The 26,229-nt window shown below is 41.4% G+C and overlaps 1 protein-coding gene and 1 long non-coding RNA gene across 7 annotated transcripts in view; one reads left to right on the top strand and one right to left on the bottom strand.

Annotated features, from left to right (window-relative positions):
- pds5a (PDS5 cohesin associated factor A) overlaps positions 1–14,021 on the top strand; it is a 244,986-nt gene extending 230,965 nt beyond the window's left edge. For 3 of the 6 annotated variants that reach the window (XM_078546583.1, XM_078546552.1, XM_078546559.1), the window contains 4 exons: positions 4,906–5,023; positions 8,132–8,484; positions 8,687–8,837; positions 12,165–14,021. In XM_078546583.1, coding sequence (XP_078402709.1) covers positions 4,906–5,023; positions 8,132–8,484; positions 8,687–8,837; positions 12,165–12,209 — 667 coding nt within the window. In that variant the 3' untranslated portion in view covers positions 12,210–14,021. The remainder of the gene's footprint in view (positions 1–4,905; positions 5,024–8,131; positions 8,485–8,686; positions 8,838–12,164) is intronic. The other 3 variants (XM_078546568.1, XM_078546588.1, XM_078546577.1) reach the window with 3 other exon arrangements.
- Positions 1–26,229, bottom strand: part of LOC144683608 (uncharacterized) — a 559,012-nt gene that overhangs the window by 364,600 nt on the left and 168,183 nt on the right. The window lies entirely within an intron of this gene.

The following is a 26,229-nucleotide window of genomic DNA, read 5'->3' as shown; positions in this document are numbered from 1 at the left end:
CTTTCATGTTGGAGATGATTGTGGCTGGCACTTGGTACGAATGTTGCTTGTGACTTGTCAGCCCAACCTGAATGCTGTCCAGGTCTTTCTGCACATGGACATGGTTTGTATGGTATCTGACGAGTTGTGAATGATGCAATCATCAATGAACATCCCCACTTCTAACCATATGATGAAGGAAAGATCATTAATGAAGCAGCTGGAGATGGTTGGGCCTACAGCACTGCTTTGAAGAACACCTCCCATGTTACCCTGGAGTTGAGATGGTTGGCCTTCAACAACCACAAACCTCTTCCTTTGTGCTAGATAGGACTCCAACCAGTGGAGAGCTTTCTCTCTGATTCCCATTGACTCAATTTTGCCAGGGCTGCTTGATGTCACACTTAGTCAAATGCTGCCTTAATGTCAAGGGCTGTCACTCCCAACTTACCTCGAGAATGCAACTCTTTTGTCCATGTTTGTACCAAAGCTGTAATGAGGTCCTGAGCCGAGTTTCCACATTGTCAGATAGATGCCTGTGTTGTAGCTGTACTGGAACAGCTTGGCTGAGGGCAAGTTCCAGACCACAAGTCTTCAGTACGGCCAGTAGGATATTGTCTGTGCCCATAGCCTTCACTGTATCCAGTGCCTTCAACCGTTTCTTCATCTATCACGTGGAGTGAATTGGATTGGCAGAAAGCAGGCACCTATGATGGTGAGGACCTCAGGAAGAGACAAGAGATGGATTATCCTATCAGCACTTCTGGTTACAGATATTTGTAGTTGCTTCAGCCTTGTCTTTTGGACTGATGTGCTGGGCTTCCTTATCATTGAGGATGGGGATATTTGTGGAGCCTCCTTCTCCAGTTAGTTGTTTAACTGTCACTACCATTCATGAGGGGATGTAGCAGGACTGAAGAGCCTTGTCTTGATTCATTGGTTGTGGGTTCGTTTAGCACTTTCAGTGGCATGCTGCTTCCTCTGTTGACCATGTGTGTAGTCCCAGGTTGTTCCCTCATATTTTTAAGTATGCCTGCTGTTGCTCCTGGCATGTTCTCCTGCACTGCTTGTTGAATCAGGATGAATCCCCTGAGTTGATTGGAATGGTAGAGTGAGTGATATGTCAGATATTAAGGTTACAGATTGAGATTGAATACAATTCTGCTGTTGCTTCTTAAACTGGATGCATTCTGAACCTATCTCATTTAGTGCAGTGGTAGTGCCACACAATACAATGGAGAAGGTCCTCAGTCAAAGTCCACAAGGACACTGTGGTGGTCACCCCTACCAATACTGTCATCTGTATCTGCAACAAGTAGATTGGTGAGGATGAGGTCAAGTAGGTTCTTCCCTCTTGTTTGTGCTCGCACCCCCTGCCATAGGCCCAGAATGGCAAATGTGCCGTTCAGAATTTGGACAGCTCAGTCAGTAGTGGTGCTACCCAACCATTCTTGGAGATGGACATTGAAATTAAAATACGCAAAGTACATTCTCTGACCTCACTATCCTTAGTGCTTCTTCAAAGTATTGTTCGACATGGAGGATTACTCCCTCATCAGCTGAGGGAGGACAGCAGGTGATAATCAGCAGGAAGTTTCCTTGCCCATGTTTGACCTGATGCCACAAGGATTGCCAGGGCCACTCCCTCCCGACTGTATACCACTGTGTCGTGACCTCTTGGGGATCTGTCCTGCCAGTGGAAGAGGGCATGCACAAGGATATCTTAAGTCTAAAAGGATGGCAAAGAGTAATGTGGGTCCCTTAATGACAGACACAGGTGATATTATAATTGGAAATCAAGAAATGGCAGACTAAATAGCTGCTTTGTATCTGCCTTAACTGAGGATAAGGATAAGGTACCAGAGGGGCAAGGAAAAATAAAAATTAATCATGGGCAGGAACTGACTAGATTCAGTATAGATATATTTAAAATAAATGGTAATGGAGAAACTATTGAAGATATACAAATACCCAGGGCCTGATGAAGTAAGTGTATTTGCATGTTAGTCATGATCTTTCAAAAGTTTAGGAATTGTCCTTTTGGATTGGAAAATTACCCATGTCATTCCATTATTTAAGAGGAGAAATAAACTAGGAAATTACAGACATATCAGGATAACACCAGTTGTGGGGAAGTTACTAGAATCTATTACTAGGTTCAGTGTGGCTAAACATTTGGACAAATATGAGCCGGTCCGAGAGGGCCAGCATGGATTTGTAAAGAATGAGTCTTGTCTAAAGAATCTGGTTGAAATTTTTTGAGAAGCTAACTAGATAGATGAGAGGGTGCCTATAGATATTACTTATATAGAGAACCAGAAGGCATTTATCAAGATTCCACATAAAAAGAGTTAACAAAACTGAGTGTGCATAGACTGGGAGGCAACCTGTTGTCTTAGTTAAGGAATTGATTAGGAAATAGGGGATGGAATATAGTTATGTACTCAAATAGAATGTGACTAGTGGTGTCGCCCAGGGATCTGTGCTAGGTCTCAACTTTTCACACTATTTATAAATGACTTCAGTGAAGGAATAGAGAATATGTAGAGTTAGGCCATGCAGTAAGTAGTGTAATGGGAACAGAAAGTTGCAAAAGGACATTGATAGTGCGTGGGAAAAACTGTGGCAGATGGAGTTCAGTGTCTGGCAGATAGCATTCAATGTTGGAGAATGTAAGGTCATCCACTTTAGCCTTACGAAAGATATGTCAGAGTATTTTCTAAATGCAAGAAGCTGGGAACTATCGAGGGGCAGGGAGATTTAAGCTTCTAAGTACAGAGATCACTGATGGAGAGGTACAAAAAAATATAAAAACCTAATTTAAAAGTTAGCTTTTATCTCAAAGATGCAGGAATACAAAGGGGTGGAAGTTATATTTCAGCTGTTCTGAACTCAGGTTAGATCCGATCAGGATTTTCAAAAGTCACTTGATAGATGCCACACAAAGGATGTTGCACAAGATGAGGGACCATAACATCCAAGTTCAAGAGTGTTGTATTGGGAAGGTACTCCAAAGATGTGCTGGGAATCCCCTTTGAACATTCACAGGTAAGGTTTGCACGGCAGTTGCCCAGAAGAGCAAACTTTCCTTGGGCAATTGCCCTGCACTGGAAAACATCTGAAAAAACGGTTTAAATTATAGACTTCGGATGGTTCCGACTGGGTTACATCAATATTTACCCAGAAGAAGTTAAAATAATTAAAACCTCTTATAACTTCTTGGTAGCTGTTGCACAGACCCAGACTGACCCCCGAAGGGACTCCTGACCCCCCACCCCCCAGCTTTTTCCCCAAAAGGGATTCCTCAAATCCACAGGGGACTCCCCCACCCATCCCTCTTTAGTTATGAGGAGAGATTGGATAGACTGGGGTTATTTTTCCTGGAGCAGAGGAGATTGAGGGGGGACATGATTGAGGTGTATAAAATTATGAGGGGCATAGATAGGGGAGACAGGAAGGAACTTTTCCCATTGGTGGAGGGATCAATAACCAGGGGGCATAGATTTAAGGTATGGGGCAGGAGGTTTGGAGGGGATGTGAGGAAGAATTTTTTTCACCCAGAGGGTGGTGGGATTCTGGAACTCACTGCCTGAAAGGGTGGTAGGGGCAGAAACCCTCATAACATTTTAAGAAGTATTTGGATGTGCACTTGCGATGCCATGGCATACAAGGCTACGGGCCTAGTGCTGGAAAGTGGGATTAGAATAGTTAGGTACTTGTTTGACCGGCACAAACTCGATGGGCCGAAGGGCCTTTATCTGTGCTGTAGACCTCTATGACTCCGGAACCCCCCCCGACTACCCCACCCACCCATGGAAAGACCCTGCTAACCCCAAGGAATTACCCCAACCCCAGGAACTCCCCATACATGGGATTCCCCCTACTCCCCTGGCCCAACCCAAAGCCTGACTCTCTCTCTCTGCCCCCCCCTCCCTGCTCTGACCACTCCTCGATCTCTGACCCCCACCACCCAAACCCTACTCACTTACCTTGTAAACTTATCTTCCTGGCCTGTCAAGGACCTTTGAACTTCAATGGACAATTAACTTAGCTGTTTTGCAGCAGCTAGTGCTGTAAAAAAGGAGGCATGGCCTCCTTCCTTCTGACAGAGCTGCACTTCGATGCGAGGCCCCGGGGATGCGCTGCACTGCCGAGATCTCATCCGGCTTGAGCTGGAAGGTCAGGTGAGACAGGTTAAAGAAAAACCTACGAGGAAGTTCAGGCCCATTGACTCTTGAGTTGGGTAATGCATTGGCATGGATAGAAGATTGATTAAAGAACAGAAAACAGGCAGTTGGAATAAACGGGTCATTTTCATTTTGGCAAGCTCTTTCTTGGGGTAGGGGGATATCCTGCAGGAATCTGTGCTAGGGTCTCAGCTATTTTCAACCTGTGTTAATGGTTTAAATGAAGATACTGAGTTTCTTTGTTTGTTTTGTACCTTTGCACAATTTTTTCCCTTGGGGAATAATGGGGTAGCGTTGGAAGGATTAGAAGGCTGATTATGAATCTGTTGAACTGCATAATAAACACTCCTCCTGTGGCCAACAAGTCCTGGAGTGAGACTTGAACCCAAAGCTTCTGATATAGATGCAGGTGTGCTCCCTGCAAAGAACTCCCAAGGGGAGAGGGTACTTCCCATCAGTTCCAAAGAAGAGTTATATTGGACTTGGAACCTTGACTCCGTTTCTCTCTCCACTGATCCTGCCAGACCTGCTGAGTTTTTCCAGCACTTTGTGTTTTTATTTCAGATTTCCAACATTTGCAGCATTTTGCTTTTATATTTTAATATTGCTAATTCCAGTTGAAAGTATGATTATGGTGACATTTGTAGACCATTTGAATGAAAAAATCCTAAGTTCATTCTGATATACTGCTAATGATTTCAGAAAGAATATTTCAGTGTTTTTATTTACTTTATCACAGGGAACAGAATTCAGAAGTTCCGGAAACCGAAGTTAGTGAAAATGAGGAAAATCCAGTAATATTACTTACAGTCATACCAGCTAAAACAGAGAAGAAAGATGAACCAGTCAGAAATAAGGTGCAGTACACACTCTGTTTGGGTCCTGGACTCTTAAGGGTCAGTGTAGCAGTCTCATATCCTGATCTTAGAAGGGAAAATACATTTTGATGAGGATGGGAAATAAATTTGATATAAAGTGTATTTTTCTCTATTTGCTCCTTCCCCTTGCCTCTGGCAACTGTGCACCCCCCCCAGCCCCACACACACAGACACAAGAAAAAATTATAAAATAGCCCCTACCTAAGAAGGAAAAATCTCTGCTGTGCTGGTTTGAAGCAGAGTTGTGGAAACCGTATACTTAAGTTTTCCAGTTTGAAAAGAAACATTTATGGCCAATTACTTGGGTAAGGCTTGGCCATAATTTCAGCTTACTAATATTTGACCTCGAGGCTGATTATTTTTTTTAAATTATTTGTTATTGGGATGTGGGCATCGCTGGCTAGGCCACCATTTATTGCCCGGTTCAGAGGGCATTTTAAGAGTCAACCACATTGCTGTAGGTTTGGAGTCACATGTAGGCCAGACCAGGTATGGGCAGCAGATCTCCTTCCCTATAGGACATTAGTGGAGCAGATGGGTTTTTACAACAATCGGCAATGGTCATCATCAGATTTTTAATGAATTCATATTTCACCATCTGCCGTGGTGGGAATAGAACCCGGGTGGCCAGATGATTACTCTGGGTCTTCTGGGATACTAGTCCAGTGACAATACCACTATACCACCACCTCCTCCCTGACACAGAAGGTGGCTATTCAACCCAGTGAGTCCATGTCAGCTCTCTGTAGAGCAATCCAGCCAGTCCCACTCCAAGCTCTATCCCTGTTGCCCTGCAAGCTTATTTCCTTAAAATGCCTATCCAATTTCCTTTGAAATCATTCACACCTGATAGGCAGCAAGTTTCAGGCCATTTGCACTCGCATATATATATTTTTTTTTTAAAAAGTCCTTCCTCACATCCATGCTGCATCTCTTGCCAAAAACCTTAAATTTGTGTCCCCTAGTCCTGGAACCATTAGCTAATGGGAAGAGTTTTTCTTTGTCTACCTTATCTGGACCTGCCATAATTTCATACATCTTGATCAAATCTCTCCTCAATTTTCCAAGGAGAACAACCCCAACTTTCTCCAACCTGACTTTGTTGCTAAAATTCCCCCATCCCTTGAACCATTCTGGTAAATCTCCTCTGCACTCTCTAAAGGACCCTCACATCCTTCCTAAAGTGTGGTGACCAGAACTAGACGCAGTACTCTAGTTCTGATCTAACCATAGTTTAAAAAAGTTCAGCATAACTTCCTTCCTTTTATACTCAGTACTTCTATTTATGAAACCCAAGGTCCCATATGCTTTGTTAACTACTCTCAATTTGTCATGGAATCATAATGGCACAGAAGGAGGCCATTCAGCCCTTCAAGCCCATGTCCGTTCTCAGAGCAATCCAGTCAGTCCCATTGCTCCACTCTAACCCTGTGGCCCTGCAACTTTATTTCTCTCAAGTGCCCTTACAATTTCCATTTGAAATAATTGATCGCCTCCCCTTTACCACCCTCTTGGGCAGCGAGTTTCAATTCATTACCACTCGCTGCATTAAAAAGTTCTTCCTTGCAGCCCCCTGCATCTCTTGCCCAAAATTTTAATTTTGTGAACCCTGGTCCTTGAACCATTGGCTAATGGGAACAGCTTTTCTTTGTCTACCTATCTAAACCTGTTATAATCTTTTTACATCTTTATGAAATCTACCCTTAATCTCCTTTGCTCCAAGGAGAACAGCCCCAGCTTCTCCAGCTTAACCTGGTCGCTGAAATTCCTCATCCCTGGAACCATTCTGGTTAAATCACCTATACACCCGTGACATCCTTCCAAAAGTGTGGTGACCGTACCCTAGTTGTGGCCTAACAAGAGCTTTATAAACATTCAGTATAGTTTACCTGTTTTTGTACTCAATGCCTTTATTTATGAAGCCCAATATCCCATATGCTTTGCTAACCACTCTCAATATATCCTGCCACCTTCAAGATCTATGCATATGAACTCCAAGGGCCCTCTGTCCCTACATGTATTTAGGGGTCCTGCCACCTTCAAAGATTATTGCATAGGAATCCCCCAGGCACCTCTGTCCCTGAACACTCTTTAGAACTGTGCTATGAATTGTGTGTTGCCTCTCTTAATCCCTTCTGCCAAAATGCAACACCTCACACTTCTCTGTATCACCCTCACTATTTGGCAGACCTTCAAGTTTGGTGTCTTAGGCAAATTTTGCTTTGTATTCTTATGTCTAAGTCGTTTATACTTATTAAAAAAAAGCCAGTGGTCCTAGCACTGAACTTTGGGAACACCTCTGTCTACCATCCTCCAGTCTGAACAACAGCCATTTACCACAACTCACTGTTCTCTGTCCTTAAACCGTTTTTCATTCAAGCTGACACTGACCCTCTTATTCCATCAACTTCAATTTTGTTAACCAGCCTTTTATGCAGTGCTTTGTCAAATGCTTTCTTAAAATCCATGCAGACAGCATCCATTGCTTTCTGTTCATCAACCTTCTCTGTTACTTCGTCAAAAATATTCAATTAGATTAGTCAAAAAAGCATGATCTGCCTTTTACAAATCTCTTCTTGCTCTCCTTAATTAACTCAAATGTCTCCAGGTGCCTGTTGACTGTTTTTTCCCTGATATTGTTTCTTAAACCTTACCTACCATTGATGTTAAATTGATTAGCTTGTAGTTACTAGGAATGTCCATACGCCCTTTCTTGAATAAGGTGTCGCGTTTACCATTCTCCAGTCCTCTGGATAAGCCACGTCAGTGAATTTTTCTATACTTGCAAGATATGAGACTCTGGGCTGATGAAGTTAAAAACTGTTCATCCTTTCTTCAGCTTTATTTTGAAACCTTAGAGACGGACTACTGTGCATTAAAATTATTGTGCCTCATGGTAAGATTTTCTTTAGTATGCATAGATGACACATTGCATTCTACCATCCAGGTGTTATTTTAAAGTAACTTTTCAGTGAATTTTGTAACCTAAAACAAAATTGCATCAAATTAAAATCATGAGTAATTTCTGTAATTATCTACTACAGTATTATGCATTGCTTTGTGTACGTTCTGTCCTCCTTATAACAGGAGATGTCCTCTGAACAGTCTTTACCACCACAGACTAGCGCAGAACGTGGAAAGAAAAGGACAGCACCTGCAGCTGGTTCAGAGAATATTCAGATACCAGATGAGAAAAAATCTGAAGAGTCAGCAGCACCAGTTCCACCCAAAGCCAGACGAGGTCGTCCTCCCAAAGCTGCATCTGAAAGTAACACTGCAAAAAATGCAGACCAAAACAAAGCTGCAGGAAGAGGCAGAAAAAGAGTTGCAGCCAGTCAGGAAGGCCCTGCAGAACCAGAAGCAACAAATGTTAAAGTACCAAAACAGCAAGAAACAAATGTCAAGCGAGCACCAGCACAGAGACAAATGGATCTACAAAGGTAGTTTTTTTTGGGAGGGGAGCTTTTTGATGAATATGTTTGTTTCCCTTTCTTGTCTGATGATGTTTTTATCTTCATAAGTTGTTTTTGCCCTCTCTTGACAGAATTTATCTAGTGGATAACTAGATAAGTATAACACGTCAGTTTAAGGGAATGGAGTGGATTTTCCTGCTACTGACTTCTAGCCCTCCTTATTTTTCAGAATCCAGGTTTTGGACAGTGATGGATATTCAGTGATGGAACTAGAATCTACTCCAGAAAGTTCAGCTGAGGAACTGGATTTGTTTAAATCCTGTGAGAGCAGCCAGAATGAGGTTGATAACACAAAACTAGCAGAGGGAGGCTTCCTTAAGGTGCAGTAGTATTAACGACCAATTTTAAAATCTTATTAGAAGAGACAACATGAAAGTATTAAGGATGGCCTAATCAGGGTTAGCTGGAAGAATCCAAATGGAACTGATTTAGTTTTAGTCTGCCGATCAAGGTCAACTCTGTTACTACTATCTCATTTGGACAACTCAAAACCTGGAATAAGTTTCTGACTGAGTGAAATAGCCAAGCCTCAATCAAGACAAAATCAGTTTTGTTACCTAACTTGTAATCAATGATGATGGAAGATTTACTCTCTGTGGAGCTTCTATTAAAAAAACACAACCACCTTATTTTTCAGCAAGTAGTTACCATTAATGTTGTCTCAAGGGAGTGAGTCTTGTTTTGAGTCACTGGCCGACTGGACTCTGTTTTGGGTGTCTCTACCTCACACTACCTACTTTTGAGTTTTCCACAAATTAAATAGAAAGCGCTCAGCACTGGCAAGATTCTGCCGGTATAATGAAATCATCTTCTGAAAAGGAATCCAATATTTGGATTTAGAGGGATGTGAAGGAATACTAGGTGGACTGTCTTTAAATTGTCAGAGATCAAGTTTGCTGAGCCCGATTCATTTGCCAGTAATTGTGACCAAATCAATAGATAACTGTGAAACTGTCTGAGAGTCACTAGCTGTAATGTAGTTGCAGTACCTGCTTGTGCTATCAGGAGAATGTCAAGGCCACCTCATGCAAAGGCCAAATATTTCTCCTAATCCTCCCAGTCAAAAAAGAAGTCAGATTTGTTTGCAGGTTGTAAGAATTACTTCAGTAATCTTATCTTCTGGGAGCCAAACTTAAAAGAATTCAAGCTCTACAGATCAGTTGCAGAGTAACTGGAGAAATTTGACTCCACTTTGAATTATTTTTTGGAAAAATGTCTTTTACCTTTTGTGTGACTCTTGTACGTCTTCAAGACCTGTCATTTGTTTAGTGTTGGAGTAGAGTCCTAGAAGAGAAATCCAGAATATGGAGTCAAAAGTAATATACTGCGGTTGCTGGAAATCTAAAATAAAAGTAGAAAATGCTGAAAATTTTCAGCAGGTCAGGCAGCACCTGTGGAGAGAGAAACAGAATTAACATTTCAGGTTGGTGACCTATCATCTCTTCGGATGAAACATTATTGACCTGAACAAGTAACTCCTTTTCTGCCTCCACTGATGTTGCCAGATCTGCTTAGTATTTCTAGCATCTGCTTTTAGTTCACAATCTCCTCTTCCAGTGAGTTTGCCTGGAGATGAGCTAGATACTGTAAACTTAAAATTTGCACTGAGATGAACTGGTGGAAAGGGTGCTTGGGGGTCGCTTCACACTAAGTTCTTGGTCTCAGAAGCATCATTGGAAGGTGCAACAAAACACAGTCATCCCTTATTCCAATAAAGGACAGGAAAAACAAAGATGAGTTATCATGAGAATTTTAGCTTTGAATATGTTCTTTCCAAAATTATTTATAAGTTTTTGTTTGGGTTTTACTTTGTGATGGATAATCTTCCAATCAAAGATGTGTTTTTTTTCATAGTTTCTGAGGTAGGATATTAAGATATAGCATTTCAAAACTTGCTGTCAACTTCTTAGCCCTCTTTAGTGTTTCACTTTGAGCTGTTCAGTAAAGGGCAGTTTTTATGTGCCTATACCTAATAATTTGAAGTTGCTGCAGAAAATATAGGTTTAATGTTAAGAATTTTGTGATCCCTTCAAAATATTTCACATTCTATAACATAAAAGAACACAGCCATATAGGCTATTGACAGACTGAACATTTAATCACCTGTGGATGGACACTGAAACCTGAAGTGAAATACGGCACCTTTGAATCTGACAAGATCCAAAACTTTCAATTTTTCTAAATTAAAATAATCTGTCATTTTTTAAAGAAATGCTCACAAACTATTATTGCCACTCCTTCTGAACTTTTCACCTATGTTTAGTTTTGGAAGCTGTCATCTTGACCATATTGATCTCAGCAAGAAAGTATGTATGATGTGATTAGCCAAATATGTATGAACAGAAATCCACACAAACCATCAAGTATTTTCTTTGTCCTGCCCTCTTCAGTTTATTCAGCTATTCCCTCCCTCAGAAGACTACGGTAAAACTATGAAGAAGATAAAACTTGTGAAATTTCATCCTGGCCTGAGAGAATATTAAATAAAAGCATTTACATTCTCCCTGAATTGCACCATTTTTTACATGTATAGGACATTTCCCAATGAGAACAGCTTCACTGTCAATTGTGTAGCATATGTTGAGCTTTCCCCTCTAGCGCTTTGGTTCAAATATACACAGACTAATAGATTGCAGATTTCCTTTGGCTGTAAGAATTCAAGATTTCATATTTGGGTTAACGTAGAATATTTGAGTGACAGCTGATGTGCTATGTTTGAGACTAATGCTTGATGCTGACATTGGGTGAAAGAATGCAAAGTGTTCCCTTTTGACATTTTTTATGATCACCAAATTCACTCAAAAATAGAACAAAAAAACTACAGTTCTGAGACTCTTACATGAGTACAGGAAGGAGTCCAAAAATAGATCTTATCCCTTAAATGAACCTACTTTATTTGACATGAGAACAAAGTTGAGCTTCAAACCCACACATCTAGGCTGCCTTCCAAATCTGCAACATTGCCTCTCTCCACCCCATCTTACCTTTAACGCTGCTGAAACTGAGTACCTCTAGACTTGGCTGCTCCTGCAGCCTCTTTGCCAATCTCCACCCTCCGCAAACTCCAAGTCAGTCTAAGTTCTGTCATTCATACTGATGTGCAGTAATCTGCCCTGGCTCTCCACCCTCGAAAGGATCAAATTTAAAATCCTCATCAATAAATCTTCTGACACCCTCTCTGTACCTTTTTCTGCAACCCTGTCTAGCCTCACATTCCTTCCCATTACCCCTGGTCCTCCGACTCTGGCCTCCTGTGTGTTCCTAACACTGTCTTTCACCTTTAGTGCCAGAATCTTCTGTTATCTCAGCCCTATCCTCTGGATCTCTCTTCTTAAACCCTTTTTGTTCTCTACCCATCCTTAAAAGATTTCTCCAACCCAAGCCCCAAAATAAAACTATCAGCCACCTCTCCTAAGCCTTCCACAAACCATACACATGTTCTCCTCTCTGGAGCACCTTGGTACATGTTTCTACATTAACAAATATAAATGCATGTTGTTATTTCCACAAATATTTTTAAGCATTCCTTTATATTTGATCTCATATAGGACACTTTGATTCACAAAGCAGTCTATATATGTGCCTGTTCAGTAAGACAGCTTCTTTTGTTTTGCTTTCTTCAACTTTTCATAATTTTTTTTGTGTAGGTAAGAAGAAAGTCCATGCCAAAGGGAAGGAGACAAAGGCTGTAGAAAAGAAGTATTCCTTGCCACTGAGGGAAATGTACCACATAAAAGGATTGAGATACTATACAAAAACTTAAATTAGTTTACACAACTCACCCTCAAAACATCAGGACAACACTGCATCAGAGTTTGGGTTAAGATATTATTGAACTCCTTCATTTAAATTTTAACTGAGCATTTAACTTTTGCAACGTTGGAGGGGCAGCATTGTAATTCCCTGGGATTATTTTTATGCAGCATCTTTATATGTTAAGATTGCTTAACAACTACTGATTCTCATAAAAATAATCGCTAGACTAAGATTTTGTTACAAGATGTCTTATTTAGCCATTTTAATTATGTATTAGTAATTTACTGCAGCAGTTTTACCTTCCAAAGTAAATTATTACACTGACTTGTGAAGTCGGCAGTGGTGCATTATAGTCACATGTTACTATTAATTTTTGCAGGCAGAAGCATTTGTTTTATTTAAAATAGTCCCAATTTGAATAGAATTTGATTTTGGTGAGTGAAAGAATAAAACTGTGGCTAAAAGAGCAGTTGAATATGTGCTTATAATATTTGAAGCTACTGCCATAAATGTTGTAGTAAAGATTTAAAAAAGGTGTAATACTAAAGTCTGCCGTTAAAAGTTGGGGATATTTTTGACACTGTTCTCTAAAACTTTGCACTGAGTCCACATTGTTTATCCTTTTTAAAAAGAAACCTCAGCAAGGTATATCTGTAGACTATCCAGGGTCTGTGTTTACAAAAACAACATTTTTTGTGTAATTATATTGTCAGTTAATAGAATTTGCACAGGGAAATTTGGGTCTTTTGTGAATACAGACTGAAGTCTCGCGATGGCAATGGTGTTGGAATTGCTGCCTTTGATTTTTCCCTCAATGTATCCGAATTTTTTTCTGCCTACCTTCCTTTACCCAGCAAAGTGGGGGTTGACCTGAGATATGGATTTCTCCACAGTTGCCAAATGGCCAATAGGCAACACACTTTTTAGGGTGGGATAGGTCTGCTTGTTTCTCTGTGTACCACTTCCCTACATGGTTGAGCATTCTTACCACAAAACTCTACCATCAGGCAACCTGGCTGAGAACTGGTCAAGCTCAACCTTTATAGCTAGCTAAGTTCAAATGTTTGTTTAAGCTAGTGTTTGAATTTAGGGTTCTGAGGGCCACTTATGTGGGAGTTCAGTGGTCTACTTAATGGGTTGTTCTTGAATTCCAATTTTTAATGTTGAATATTGGAAAGAGTAAAATTAGAACAGGATGTTTAAAAAAAATTCCTCTATCCTAACATTACCTTTTAAATCCTGCTTTTAGTACTTTTAATTTATGAAATTTTATCAGAGGCCTTTTATGTTCTACTTTCTTATAAAACTATATTGCTCTGAAAGGTAAATGGAAACGTTTGAGTTTCAGATTTTTGTATCAGATCTTGAAGTAAATGAGGTACTTTTGAAAGACCAGTTTTATGATGAGATGTTCAAGTTACCAGGCTCTGTAACCAATGATGTAAAAAAATGAAGTGTTTTAGAAAAAATTGGATTTTGGCAGCTTGTGAAGACAGTTCAAAAAGTTCAAATTGTTAATGCATTTAACAGTGTTTTTATTGATATGTTTGAATTTTTTTAAAACATATTTTTCACCAGTTTGTCTCCCAGTTCACGCTCATCTTTGTTTATTTTAGTGAAATTCGTTACAGTTGCATCAATGTTGTGAATCCAAACATTGTTCATTGTAGTTATTGTGTACATTTTGATGTACACATGATCATATTTAAATTTTTGTTGCATAAAAAAATAAATGCTTCTTAGGTGTCTCCTGGTTTCTGTTTCTCTCTCTCAAAACCTGTACTCCTGAATAAGCAAAACAGGATAGATTAACAGCGAGAGATGGACATTTAAAATAATTCAGACTAAGTTAAAAATTTTAAATGGTCTGGAGTCAGGAGCGGGGAAGGAGAAACTGTCCAGAGAAGATGAACCTTCCTAGACTACTGGGAAACTTACTCCATCTCCACCACACGTCATGAACTGAATCCTCTTGCTCTTTCCTCCACCCCTGAAAAATGCATAATTTGATGGGAATTTTGGGGTCAATGCTTACTTTTCTACCTAAACCATAACGGTTTAGGTCTGCCTATAACGGTTATTATCAACAAGGTTAGTTCAAAAAAAGACAATTTGTTGACCAAGGAGCTGCCTTTGATTCCATATAAATTTAAAAGGATTGAACAGTCCCAAGCCATAGCAGTAGCATGTAAGTGAACATTTCACCAGCTTCAATATTGAATCTCGTCAATTCAGTATACATCGGCCATGGCTTGTGGATTATACATTTCCAAGGTAGCCAATCTTGAATTTCTGGCAGCTGAATTTCTCGTGTGCTTTCATTATGCCTTGGGCCCTAGTGTCATTTCAATTGATGACTGTAGTGCCAATGTCACTTAAGTTTCGTCTTTATTTCCTGCATCCTGTATCTGTAAAGGACTCCTGTAACTCTTCATTTTTGCAGGTTTTCTTCTCCCATTACTGAATCAAACTGTTACTTGGAGTGCATGGCAGAACTGAAGCTTTATTAACAGGCTTGACAAGTTATACAGACAGTAACCAACCATCTGTTTGGATTTCACAGCTACAAACAAAACACAAGTTGTCACCAGGACAAGGCAGATGCTGAAACAGAATCTGCTAAAACAAATTCAGCAGCTGGCTTTCTGCCAAATGTGAATTGTGCCTTACCAGACATGGCAATTAACCACAGCAGTCACTTCAGTTAAGTACTCATGATTATTTGGAGTGCCATCTTCAAATGTTGCATGACTTTAAGCAGTGTGAGGCTTGCTTCAAACTCCGCAAAAGACTTCAATGCAGCTGGCTTGTTTACTAGAAGACTAGCTTGATAAGCACGTCCCATTTCGCACGTCCCATCTAAATTGCTCCAAGTCAAAAATTTCACAGTTGAGTTTGAGGTATTTGAGTATTACAGGAAAACAAAGCTGAGGAATGCTTTTCAGAAGTTTATGCCCAGGATGAAGGTGTTTTGAGTCTTCTGGGCTTGTTACAGCCCCTGGAACAGGACTTCTCAGAATCACGGTTCTCTAACCAGAAGATAGATAAACACAAGTGGAAGAGTGCCTTAGTGTTGCAGGGAATTTAATTTTAGATCTAGTTGAAAAAATATCAATACACAGTGTTTGGGTTTCAACTCGCATGAAAAGTCAACCTGGACGATTGTATAGGAAAAACAAAGATGGATATAAGCCGTGTTCTATAAAATGACAGAATGTGGAAGGTGTCCAAAGCTGCTATTCCACCCAAGAAAAGGCAAAGGGAATTCAGTGCTTGAGAAGGAAATTGTATTCAGCAGTGACGCTGCAAATGTGCATTGACTCCTCCCTGGTGTGCCAGATGAATTTTAAATGTATGTTCTCTAGGTTATTATTGCTACTTCCCAAAATACCTCTGCAGTTATGAATGATGTACATGAAAATATGGATAACATTTAGAAGGATCAGTGTTTTAGTAATCAACTATGAATGGCCTTAACCCAAGAGCTGGAACGTACCACATTGTATGCATGCCTGAGGATCTCTAAAAAAGAAGTTACATTTCTGGAGAATATACTTTTTGAACAATCCTAACCCATGACTGTTTCAAGAAGTACCAACAGAGTTTGAAATCTTTTCTAGACAATGACACTTTACAGTGCACAGCAGCAGTGAATGACCACTGCCACAATAGAAGCTAGCAGAAATTGCAGTGAACTGCATCCAACAGTTTTCAAGCAAATGACATCTTATCAAGGATTCAAGAGGAACGATCAGAGAAAGATACAAGCTTTGGGTGGAGGGGTGGGGTTACTCCAGAATTGAGGGCTAGGTTTTCCCAAAACAGAAGCATTCAAACCTTTTGGACATCGCAGAAAAAAATAGCTATTTATAATGGCTAGAGGAAGGTGCCATTAAATAAAGAAAATTCAGGCTTTTGTTCCCTTTGTAATCTCAAAATGAAGAAGGATTTTTATTTTCACTTTGGATTCATGCACAATATTCATGATGCTGTGTTGAAGAGGGAAAAAACAAATGAGAGCATAATATGCAGACTTTGGGATCAGTCCTCGAAGTAACCATACTCGTGTTACTTGGTGATCCTGACCTGTCCCAGGAAGTTAACAAAGCGCAGTGATTGTTTTAAAATGCATATAGCAAATTAAATATTAACAATTATCAATGTCAATTCACTTGATTAAACCTACTTTTCCAACTTTCCCAATGGCTCAGCAGGTTATTCTAGTGAGTAACTGAAACATATAGACCAAGAAAGATCCCAGATTGGTTCCTGGTCTGTGCAGAATTACCTGCCAGGGCAGAGATATAATGTTACAACTGACTTAAGTGCTACTGAACTGGGGAGGAGAAATTAGGTAAAAGCAAAAGGAGAAGTTACGTCAGTGTTGCCTCTCATCACTAGCCTGTGCTGCAGAGGGGTCGTCTTATTTTTGGGTCCAGACTTTACACCGCACAACCCTGAACCTAAAATTGAGTCAAAGGAAATTGGCCCTCTGGCCTCTTCTGCAATCTGCCATCCTGGTCATTCCTCCATAACCTTGTTTAAAATGGCCCTCAGGTAAGTGTCAGGTTGAGGGACTGTGGAGTGGAATTGATTGCAACCCCTGTGGAGTAGGGGGAGCACTTGAGCTGTTCAAATTAGCACTTGCCTTTTGTTGGCAGTTGCCCAGGGTCCCCTTAAAACTTCTGAGAGGCTGTTAAATTTTGTTATGGAGCCCTTTACCATGCACTAGGTTTGGAATTTACATATCAAAGGTGTCTATCGCCTGTTCAGGGATACCCTGGAAAAAATGGCACCACAAGTTTAGCGCAAGCCATCCCAATATCAAATTGGGATGCTGTGTGCCCACTTTAAACCCAAAAACTAGAACAAGACATACCAATTTCTTCCTATGTGTCCAATGTCAGGCGAGGACATGATGGGGCTTGTGATGATCTCTGCTTAAGTACCGTGCCAACACTCATGGTCAAGGTTTGCATGTGGTCAGGGTATGGAATGAATGGTGCTCATAGCAGTAACTCTACAAGAGGTGAATGTCTATGGGAGGGGAGGAATAAAATTACATCTGTTTTCCAATTACACCCATATTAAAGCTGTGTTAATTTGTGACAGTAAACTGGTTTGCCACATGATTTTCATTGTTACTTGCTACAATATTTTTCCTGCTGCTGTTCTTTGGAACTCTATTAGCCAGTTGATCACTTTTAAACTGCTGAACTTAACTATTCCAACATTCTCCTCTCCATAAACTTGAAGTCATCCAAAACTCTGGCTGTGTCCTTTCTCGCACCAAATCCCATTCATCTATCACCCCTGTACTCACTGACCTGCGTTGGCTCCTGTATAAGCTACACCTTGATTATACAATTCTCATCCTTTTTTTTTCAAATCCTTCTATGGCCTCACTTTTCCCTACCTCTGTAATTTCTTCCAGCCCCACAACCCTCCAAGCTATGGGCCCTGACAATATTCCGGCAATAGTACTGAAGACTTGTGCTTCAGAACTTGCTGCGCCCCTAGCCAAGCTACAGTATTGGCATCTACCCGGCTATGTGAAAAATTGCCCAGGTACATCCTGTACACAAAAATATCCAACCCAGCCAAATACTGCCCCATCAGTCTACTTTGATCATCAGTAAGGTAATGGAAAGGGTAATCAACAGTGCTATTAAACGGCACTTGCTTAGCAATAACCTGCTCACTGATGCACAGTTTAGGTTTTGCCAGGGTCACTCAGCCCCTGACCTCATTACAGCTTTGGCTCAAACTTGGACAAGAGCTGAACTCCCAAGGTGAGGTGAGAGTGCCCTTGACATCAAGGCCACGCTTGACCGAATGTGGCATCAAGGAGCCCTAACAAAACTGGAGTCAATGGGACTCGGAGAAAACTCTCCACTGGTTGGAGTCATACCTAGCAGAAAAGAAAATGGTTGTGGTTGTTGGAGGTCAGTCATCTCAGCTCCAGGACATCACTTCAGGAGTTCCTCAGGGTAATGTCCTGGGCCCAACCATCTTCAGCTGCTTCATCAATGACCTTCCTTCTATCATAAGGTCAGAAGTGGGGATGTTCACTGATGGTTGCACAATGTTCAGCACCATTCGCAACTCCTCCGATACTGAAGCATTCCATGTCCAAATGCAACAAGACCTGGACAATATCCAGGCTTGGGCTGACAAGCGGCAAGTAACATTCACGCAAGTGTCAGGCAATGACCATCTCCAACAAGAGAGAATCCAGCTATCGCCCCTTGATGTTCAATGGCATTACCATCACTGAATCCTCCGCTATCAACATCCTGGGTTTACCATTGACCAGAAACCGAACTGGATTAGCCATATAAATACTGTGGCTACAAGTATTTACAAGAGCAGGTCAGAGGCTAGGAATTGTGCGACGAGTAACTCACCACCTGACTCCCCAAAGCTTGTCCACTATCTACAAGGCACAAGTCAGGAGAATGATGGAATACTCCCCACTTGCCTGGATGAGTGCAGCTCCCACAACACTCAAGAAGCTTGACACCATCCAAGGCAAAGTAGCCTGCATGACTGGCACCACATCCACATACATTCACTCCCTCCACCACCAACATACAGTAGAAGCAGTGTGTGCCATCTACAAAATGCACTGCAGGAATTCACCAAGGCTCCTTCGAAAGCACCTTCCAAACCCAGAGGACAAGATCAGCAGATAGATGGGAACACCAATACCTGGAAGTTCCCCTCCAAGCCACTCACCATTTTGACTTGAAAATATATCGCTGTTCCTTCACTGTCACTGGGTCAAAATCCTGGAACTCCCTAATAGCATTGTGGGTGTACCTACACCACATGGACCGCAGCAGTTCAAGAAGGCAGCTCACCACCACCTTCTCAAGGGTAACTAGGGATGGGCAATAAATGCTGGCCCAGCCAGCAAAGCCCACATCCCATGAATGAATTTTTTTAAAATCTGGGCTTATCTAACTCTGGCCTCTTGCGCGTTGCTGATTTTAAATGCTGTGTACTTGCAGCCAGCCGTTCTGCTGCCAAGGTCCTAAGCTATGTAATTTCCTCCCTACCCTACTTTCCACGCTTAAAACCTCCGCCTTTGACCGAGCTTTGGACATCTACCCTAATGTTGCTTTATGTAACCTGGTGTCTGATATTGCTTTCTAACTCACCTTGGAGTGATTTATTATTATAGAAAAGTTGTTGCCGCTGAAACTCAGGCTAACCAACATGCTCTCAGTTTGTCACACTGTTACTGATTGCAGGAACATTCATTTTATTGAAGTGCAGAGCAGAATTGTTAGTAGTAGAATTAACTTCTGTACAGAGAAATCAAATTTGAAATGTCCAGTTTTATTGAAGCTGATGGGGGTCATAGAGAGTCTATAACCCATAAGAACATAAGAAATAGGAGTAGGAGTAAGCCATTACTGATCTACCCCAGGCCTCAACACTTGTGCCAGCTCCTCATAGTCCCCAACTCACTGAAATTGTACACAGTACTCCAGGTGCGGCCTCACAAACGCCCTGTATGGTTGTAACAAGACTTACTTATTTTTAAACTCCAACCCCCTAGCAATACAGGCCAAAATTCCATTTGCCACCTTAATTACTTGCTATACCTGCATGCTAACTTTGTGTTTCATGCACAAGAACACCCAGATCCTTCTGTGCTGCACTTTTTTGGAGTGTCTCTCCATTTAAATAATAGTCTGCCTTTTGATTCTTCCTATCAAAGTGTATGACCTCACACTTTCCTACATTAAACTCCATCTGCCAAGTTTTTGCCCACTCACTCAACCTAACTATATCCCCTTGCAGAGTCATTATGCCCTCATCACAACATGCCTTCCCACCTATTTTTGTATCGTCAGCAAATTTGGGAACATTACACTCTGCCCCCTTCAAGTCATTAATATAGATAGTAAATAACTGAGGTCCTAGGACTGATCCTTGTGGCACTCCACTAGTTATGCCTTTCCAACCTGAAAGCGACCCACTAATCCTGACGCTCTCTCTTCTGCGTGTTAACCAATCCTCAATCCATGTTAATAAGTTACCCCCGATACTGTGAGTTCCTATCTTGTGTAATAATCTTTTATGTGGCACCTTATCATGGGTGATTTTAATCTACACAAACTAGAAAAAACAGATTGGCAGTAGTAGCCTGGATGAGTTCTTAGAATGCTTTTGAGAGTTTCTTTGAGCAGCATGTTCTTGAACCAACCAGCGAGCAGGTAAAATTAGGGCAACAACGTGGGGATGATAGCTGAAATGAACTGGGAAACTAGGCTAGAGGCTAGATCAATAGATAAGCAGTGACAAACATTTAAGGGGATATTTCAGAGTATTCAGAATAAGTACATTCCTATTATAAAGAAAAATTCTAAGGGGAGGACCCACCATCCATGGTTAATTAAAGAAGTTAAGGAAAGCATCAAACTTATGGAATAAGCATACAACTGCGCAGAGTTGAGTGGCAAGACAGATGATTGGACAGAATAGAAAGAACAGAGAATGACTAAAAGGTTAATCAGGAGAACTTAGAGTATGAGAGGCAGCTGGCTAGAACTGTAAAAACAGACAGCAAGAGTTTCTACAGGTATTTAAAAGGAAAAGAGTGGAGAGTTAATAGTAGATAATAAGGAAATGGTGGAAGAAATGAACAAATATTTTGCTTCTGTGTTCATTCCAGAGGATACAAAAACATTCCAGTAATAGCTGGAAATCAGGAGGTGAAAGGGAGAGAGGAACACTGTGAAATTGAAATCACTAGGGAAACGGTACTGAGCAAATTGATGGAGTTGCGGGCTGGCAAGTCTCTGGGTCCTGATGGACTGCATCCTAGGGTCTTAAAAGAGGTGACTAATGAGGTAGTCGATGCGCTGGTGTTAATTTTACAAAATTCACTAGATTCTGGAAAGGTTCCATCAGACTGGAAAGTAGCAAATAGAATCCCTCTATTCAAGAAGGGATGGGGAGGGAGGCAGAAAACGGGAAACTATCAGCCAGTTAGCTTGACGTCTCGTGGTGGGAAGTTGTTAGAATCAATTATTAAGTAAGTTATAGCTGGGCACTTAGAATAGCCCAAGGCAAACAGGAAGAGTCAGCATGGTTTTGTGAAAGGAAAATCATGTTTAACCAATTTATTGGAGTTTTTTGAAGGAGCAACATGTGCAGTGGATAAAAGGGAGCCTGTAGACGTACTGTACTTGGATTTCCAGAAGGCATTTGATAAGGTGCCACATCAAAGGTTATTACAGAAAATAAAAGCGCACGGTGTAAGGGGTAACAGAATGGATAGAAGATTGGCTTCTAAAAGTTAGTATGCGAGGTACAGCAAGTAATTAAGGCTAATGGAATGCTATCCTTTATTACGAGAGGGATTAAACCTAAAAGTAAGTTTGTTATGTTTCAGTCATGCAGGGTATTGGTGAGATCGCACTTCGAATATTGTGTGCAGTTTTGGTCTCCTTATTTATGGAAGGATGTAAATGCATTGGAGGCAGTTCAAAGGAGGTTTATTAGATACTGGAATGAGTGGGTTGTCTTATGAGGAAAGGTTGGACAGACTGGGCTTGTTTCTGCCGGAGTTAAGAAGAGTGAGGGTGATTTGATTGAAGTATCCAAGATCCTGAACGGCCTTGACAAGGTGGACGTCAGAAGGATACTTCCTCTTGTGGGTGAGTCCAGAACTAGGGGGCACTGTTTTACAATTCGGGGTCACCCTTTTAGGACAGAGATGAGGAGAAATTTTTTCTCTGAGGGTTGTGATACTTTGGAACTCTCTGCCTCAGCGGCGGTGGATGCAGGGTCATTGAATATTTTTAAGGCAGAGGTAGATAGATCTTTGTTAGGCAAGGGAATCGAAGGATATCAAGGTTAGATTGCAATGTAGAAATTGAAACACAAGATCAGCCATAATCTTATTGAATGGCAGAGCAGGCTTGAGGGGACGAATGGTCTACTCCTGTTCCTATTTCTTATGTGCTTTTCAAATGCCTTCTGGAAATCCAAATGCACTACATCTATCAGTTCCCCTTCATCAACTTTCCTGGTTGTATCCTCAAAGAACGCAAACAAATTTGTCAAACATGATTTCCCTTTCACAAAACCCTGCTGACTCTGATTGTGTTAAGCTTTTCTAAATGTCCTGCTATTTCTTCCTTAATAATGGACTTTAGCATTTTCCCAACGACAGATGTTAGGCTGACTGACCTATAGATTCCTGCTTTTTGCCTCCCTCCCTCCCTTCTTGAACAGAGGTGTCATATTAGTGGTTTTCCAATCCAATGGGACCCTCCTGGAATCCAGTGAATTCTGGAATATTGCGACTGATGCCTCCACTATCTCTGCAGCCACTTCCTTTAAAACCCTTGGATACAGGCCATCAGGCCCTGGTGACTTGTCTGCCTTTAGTCCCATTAGTTTGTCAAATACTTTGTCCCTCGTGATAGAGACTGTTACAAGATCTTTCTTCCCATTAGCTCCTTGCTTATCTGCGCTATCTTTGGGATGTTTATAGTGTCCTCCACTGTGAAGACCAGTGCAAAATATTGGTTTAAATTATCTGTCCTTTCCCTGTTCCCCGTTTTTAATTCTCCAGTCGCATCCTCCAAGGATCCCACGCTCACTTTAACCACTCTCTTTTAATATACCTGTAGAAGCTCTTGCTGTTTGTTTTTATATTTCTTGCCAATTTACTTTCATAATCAATTTTCTCCCTCTTTATTAGCTTTTTAGTCATCCGCTGCTGGTTCCTAAAAAATTCCCGATCCTCTGGCCTACCACTAGTTTTCACCACTTTGTATGCTCTAGTTTTTGATTGACCTCCTTTGATTGGACCTCCTTGACCACCTTTATTAACCATGGATGGTTCATCTTCTCATCGAGTTCTTCATTTTGACCAGGGTAAATTTTTGCTGAGCGTTATGAAATATCTGCTTAAATGCCTGCCACTGCTCATCCACTGACCTTCCCCTTAGCCTATTTTCCCAGCCTGTTTTAGACAACTCTTTCTCTGTAATTGCCCTTTTTTAAGTTGAGGACACTGGCTTGAGATCCGAGTTGGTCATCCTGAAACTGAATTTGAAATTTTACCATGTTGTGATCGCTACCTCCCTAGAAGATCCTTAACTAGGATATCTCTCATTAATCCCACCTCATAACACATCACTAGATCTAAAACAACCTGTTCCCGGGTAGGTTCTGCAATGTATTGCTCTAAGAAACAATCCCTGATGCACTCTACAAATTCGTCTTCCATGTTAGCCCTGCCAATCTGATCTGTCCAGTCAACATGTAGATTAAAACCACCCGAGACAATTATAGTGCCCTTCTTACACACCTCCATTATTTCCCAATTTATACTTTGTCCTACAGTGAGGCAACTCTTCAGGGGCCTATAGACGACTCCCACCCATGACTTCTTCCCCTTGTTATTCCTTATTTCCACCCAAACTGAGTCCCCATCACGATCTGTGTGCCTATATCACTACTCACCACCGCACTGATACCTTCCTTTATTAACAAAATAACCCTACCTCCTTTTCCTTTTTGCCTATTTTTCCAGAACGTCGAATACCCTTAAATATTGAGTTCCCAGCCTTGGTCACTCTGCAACCACATCTCTGTTAATAGCTGTCAAGTCATATTCATTTATTTCTATTTGTGCCGTCAGCTCATCTATCTTGTTATAAATTCTGCGTGCGTTCAGATTAAGAGCCTTAAACTTTCACTTTCTAACATTGTTACTCATTCTGGTTCTAATTTCTGCTGCACTCCTCTGCTTATATTTTCTGGTCCTTCCTGTCACACTGATTATTGTTTGCCTCTTCACTACCCTGCACCCCTGCTCTCTTGTTTCTTTTTGATTTTTTAAACTTCCTTTCAATTGAACCCTGCCCCCCTCCCTCCCTCCCCATTCCCAATATTAGTTTAAAGTCCAGTCTGCAACCCTAGTTATACTATTTGCCAGGACACTGTTCCCAGCATGGTTCAAATGAAGCCCGTCCCAACGGAACAGCTCTCTCCTCCAGTAGTGGTGGTGCCATGAATCAGAACCCATTTCTCCCACACCAATCTTTGAGCTATGCATTTACACCTCTAATCTCATTTACCCTACGCCAATCTGCACGTGGCTCAGGTAGTAATCCAGAGATTATTAGCTTTGTGGTTCCAGCTTTTTCATTTAGCCCCGAGGTGCTCGTAGCCCCTCAGCAGAACCTCTTTCCTGGTCCTACCTATGTTTTTGGTACCTACATGGACCACGACAACTGGATCCTTCTCCCGCTCCAAGTTCCTCTGCAGCCCAGAAGCGGTGTCCTTAATCTTGGCACGAGGTAGGCAACACAGTCTTCGGTACGTGTCTTCGCTGCAGAGAACAGTATCTATTCCTCTAACTATGCTAACCCCTATTACTGCTCCATTTCTCTTTTCTCCCCCCACTTGAATGTACCACAGTACTGTGGTCAGTTCGCTCATCCTCCCTGCAGTCTGTGCCCTCGTCCACACTGGGAGCAAGAACCTCATACCTAATGGACTGTGGCACTGGCTGAGGCTCCTCCAAAGCTAAATTCTGGATCCATACCTGCCTCTCTCGCAGTCACACCCTTCTGTCCCTGACCATGGGCCGAATTTGATGTAATTAATCGAAGGGGTGTGCCTGTCTCCTGAAACAGTGTCCAGGTAACTCTCCCCCTCCCTGATGTGTCGCAGTGTCCGCAGCTTGGACTCCAGCTCATCAACTCTGAGCCGAAACTCCTCGAGCAGCCAACAATTGCTGCAGATGTGGTCACCGTGGATCACACCAGCTACCACATACTACAGCTGCAAAACATAGCCTGCCCAGCCATCTCTATTCTATTTAATTAATTAATTTGGATGTTAAATATTTTAAAAGTGAATTTCTTAACTATTCTTCAACTAATAATGTCTCCTGATTTAAACCACTTGACCAATCATAAGAGACACCAATCACGTACCTGTTTTCCTTTGATGTCACACTTTGGCTTTGACAGGTAGAAACAGATTGAAGGGGCTTTTTATCTCCCGCCATTGCTGCCCTTCTCACGCAGGTCCATTCTGTGTGCTGGGCCTCCCTCTCTGCCGCCGGTTTTTATCTCCCACCATCGCTGCCCTTTTCACGCAGGTCCACTCACTGTGTGCTGCAGATTGCCCTGTCCTCTAAATGGAGTGTGACAATCCAAAGCAAAACTGGCCATTTGCAACTTTATTACTGTCAACGCTCTACAAGAAACAATGTGATGCTGTTAAGTGATTCACGCACCCTCTGTGGCCTAGCTGTCCAAAGCAATGAGTACCTGAGCCATACAAACCAGGAAAATTAGTTTCATTCCCTGATCTGTGCTAAATTATTTGATAATTTGGGGGCGCGGGATGGTGGTGTGAGTGGAGAGAAAATCAACTGTGGTTTCTGCTCCGAGTCAACATCTGCTGCAAGTTCAGGTTAGTCTGTGGAGGCCAAGAATTGGGTAAGGGAGGAAATAGCAGGAAGCTAGAATGGCCAAAACGAAGCAGCTAATAGATGAAAGGTTCCTGTTATCACTCAAGTTAATTGTTTTGTGGTGTATTCTGCTAGTCCATTGGATTTTTATTTTGCTTTTGTTGGGGTGTCATTCAGATTGTCTGGTTTTAGTACAATTCACAATCTGATCAGAGTAGTTTCACTGCAATACAATGAGACAAAGCCAGTAACAATGCTTGTGCTGCTCTGTCTGTGCACGCATCTGTCTTAGTCTTCCATCACAGCATTTTCAACCAGGCATGCTTTGTTCTTCATTCCTACCCTGTACTTTTATTTAAACATTATGTTCACAAAGGAAATGAAAATATGTAAAATTGCTGTCTTATCAAGGCTTTTGAGCTAAAGTGGGATTAGTTAGACAAATTATCAGTAACAGCATTTTCTTTTACTTGTGGAACAAATACCGTTATAGTCCCTAA

This window comes from Cetorhinus maximus, chromosome 1, assembly GCF_964194155.1.
Source record: "Cetorhinus maximus chromosome 1, sCetMax3.hap1.1, whole genome shotgun sequence".
In the NCBI taxonomy this organism is placed as follows: Eukaryota; Metazoa; Chordata; class Chondrichthyes; order Lamniformes; family Cetorhinidae; genus Cetorhinus; species Cetorhinus maximus.
Note: the sequence above shows the minus strand (reverse complement) of the source record. Positions and strands in the feature narration are given on the sequence as shown.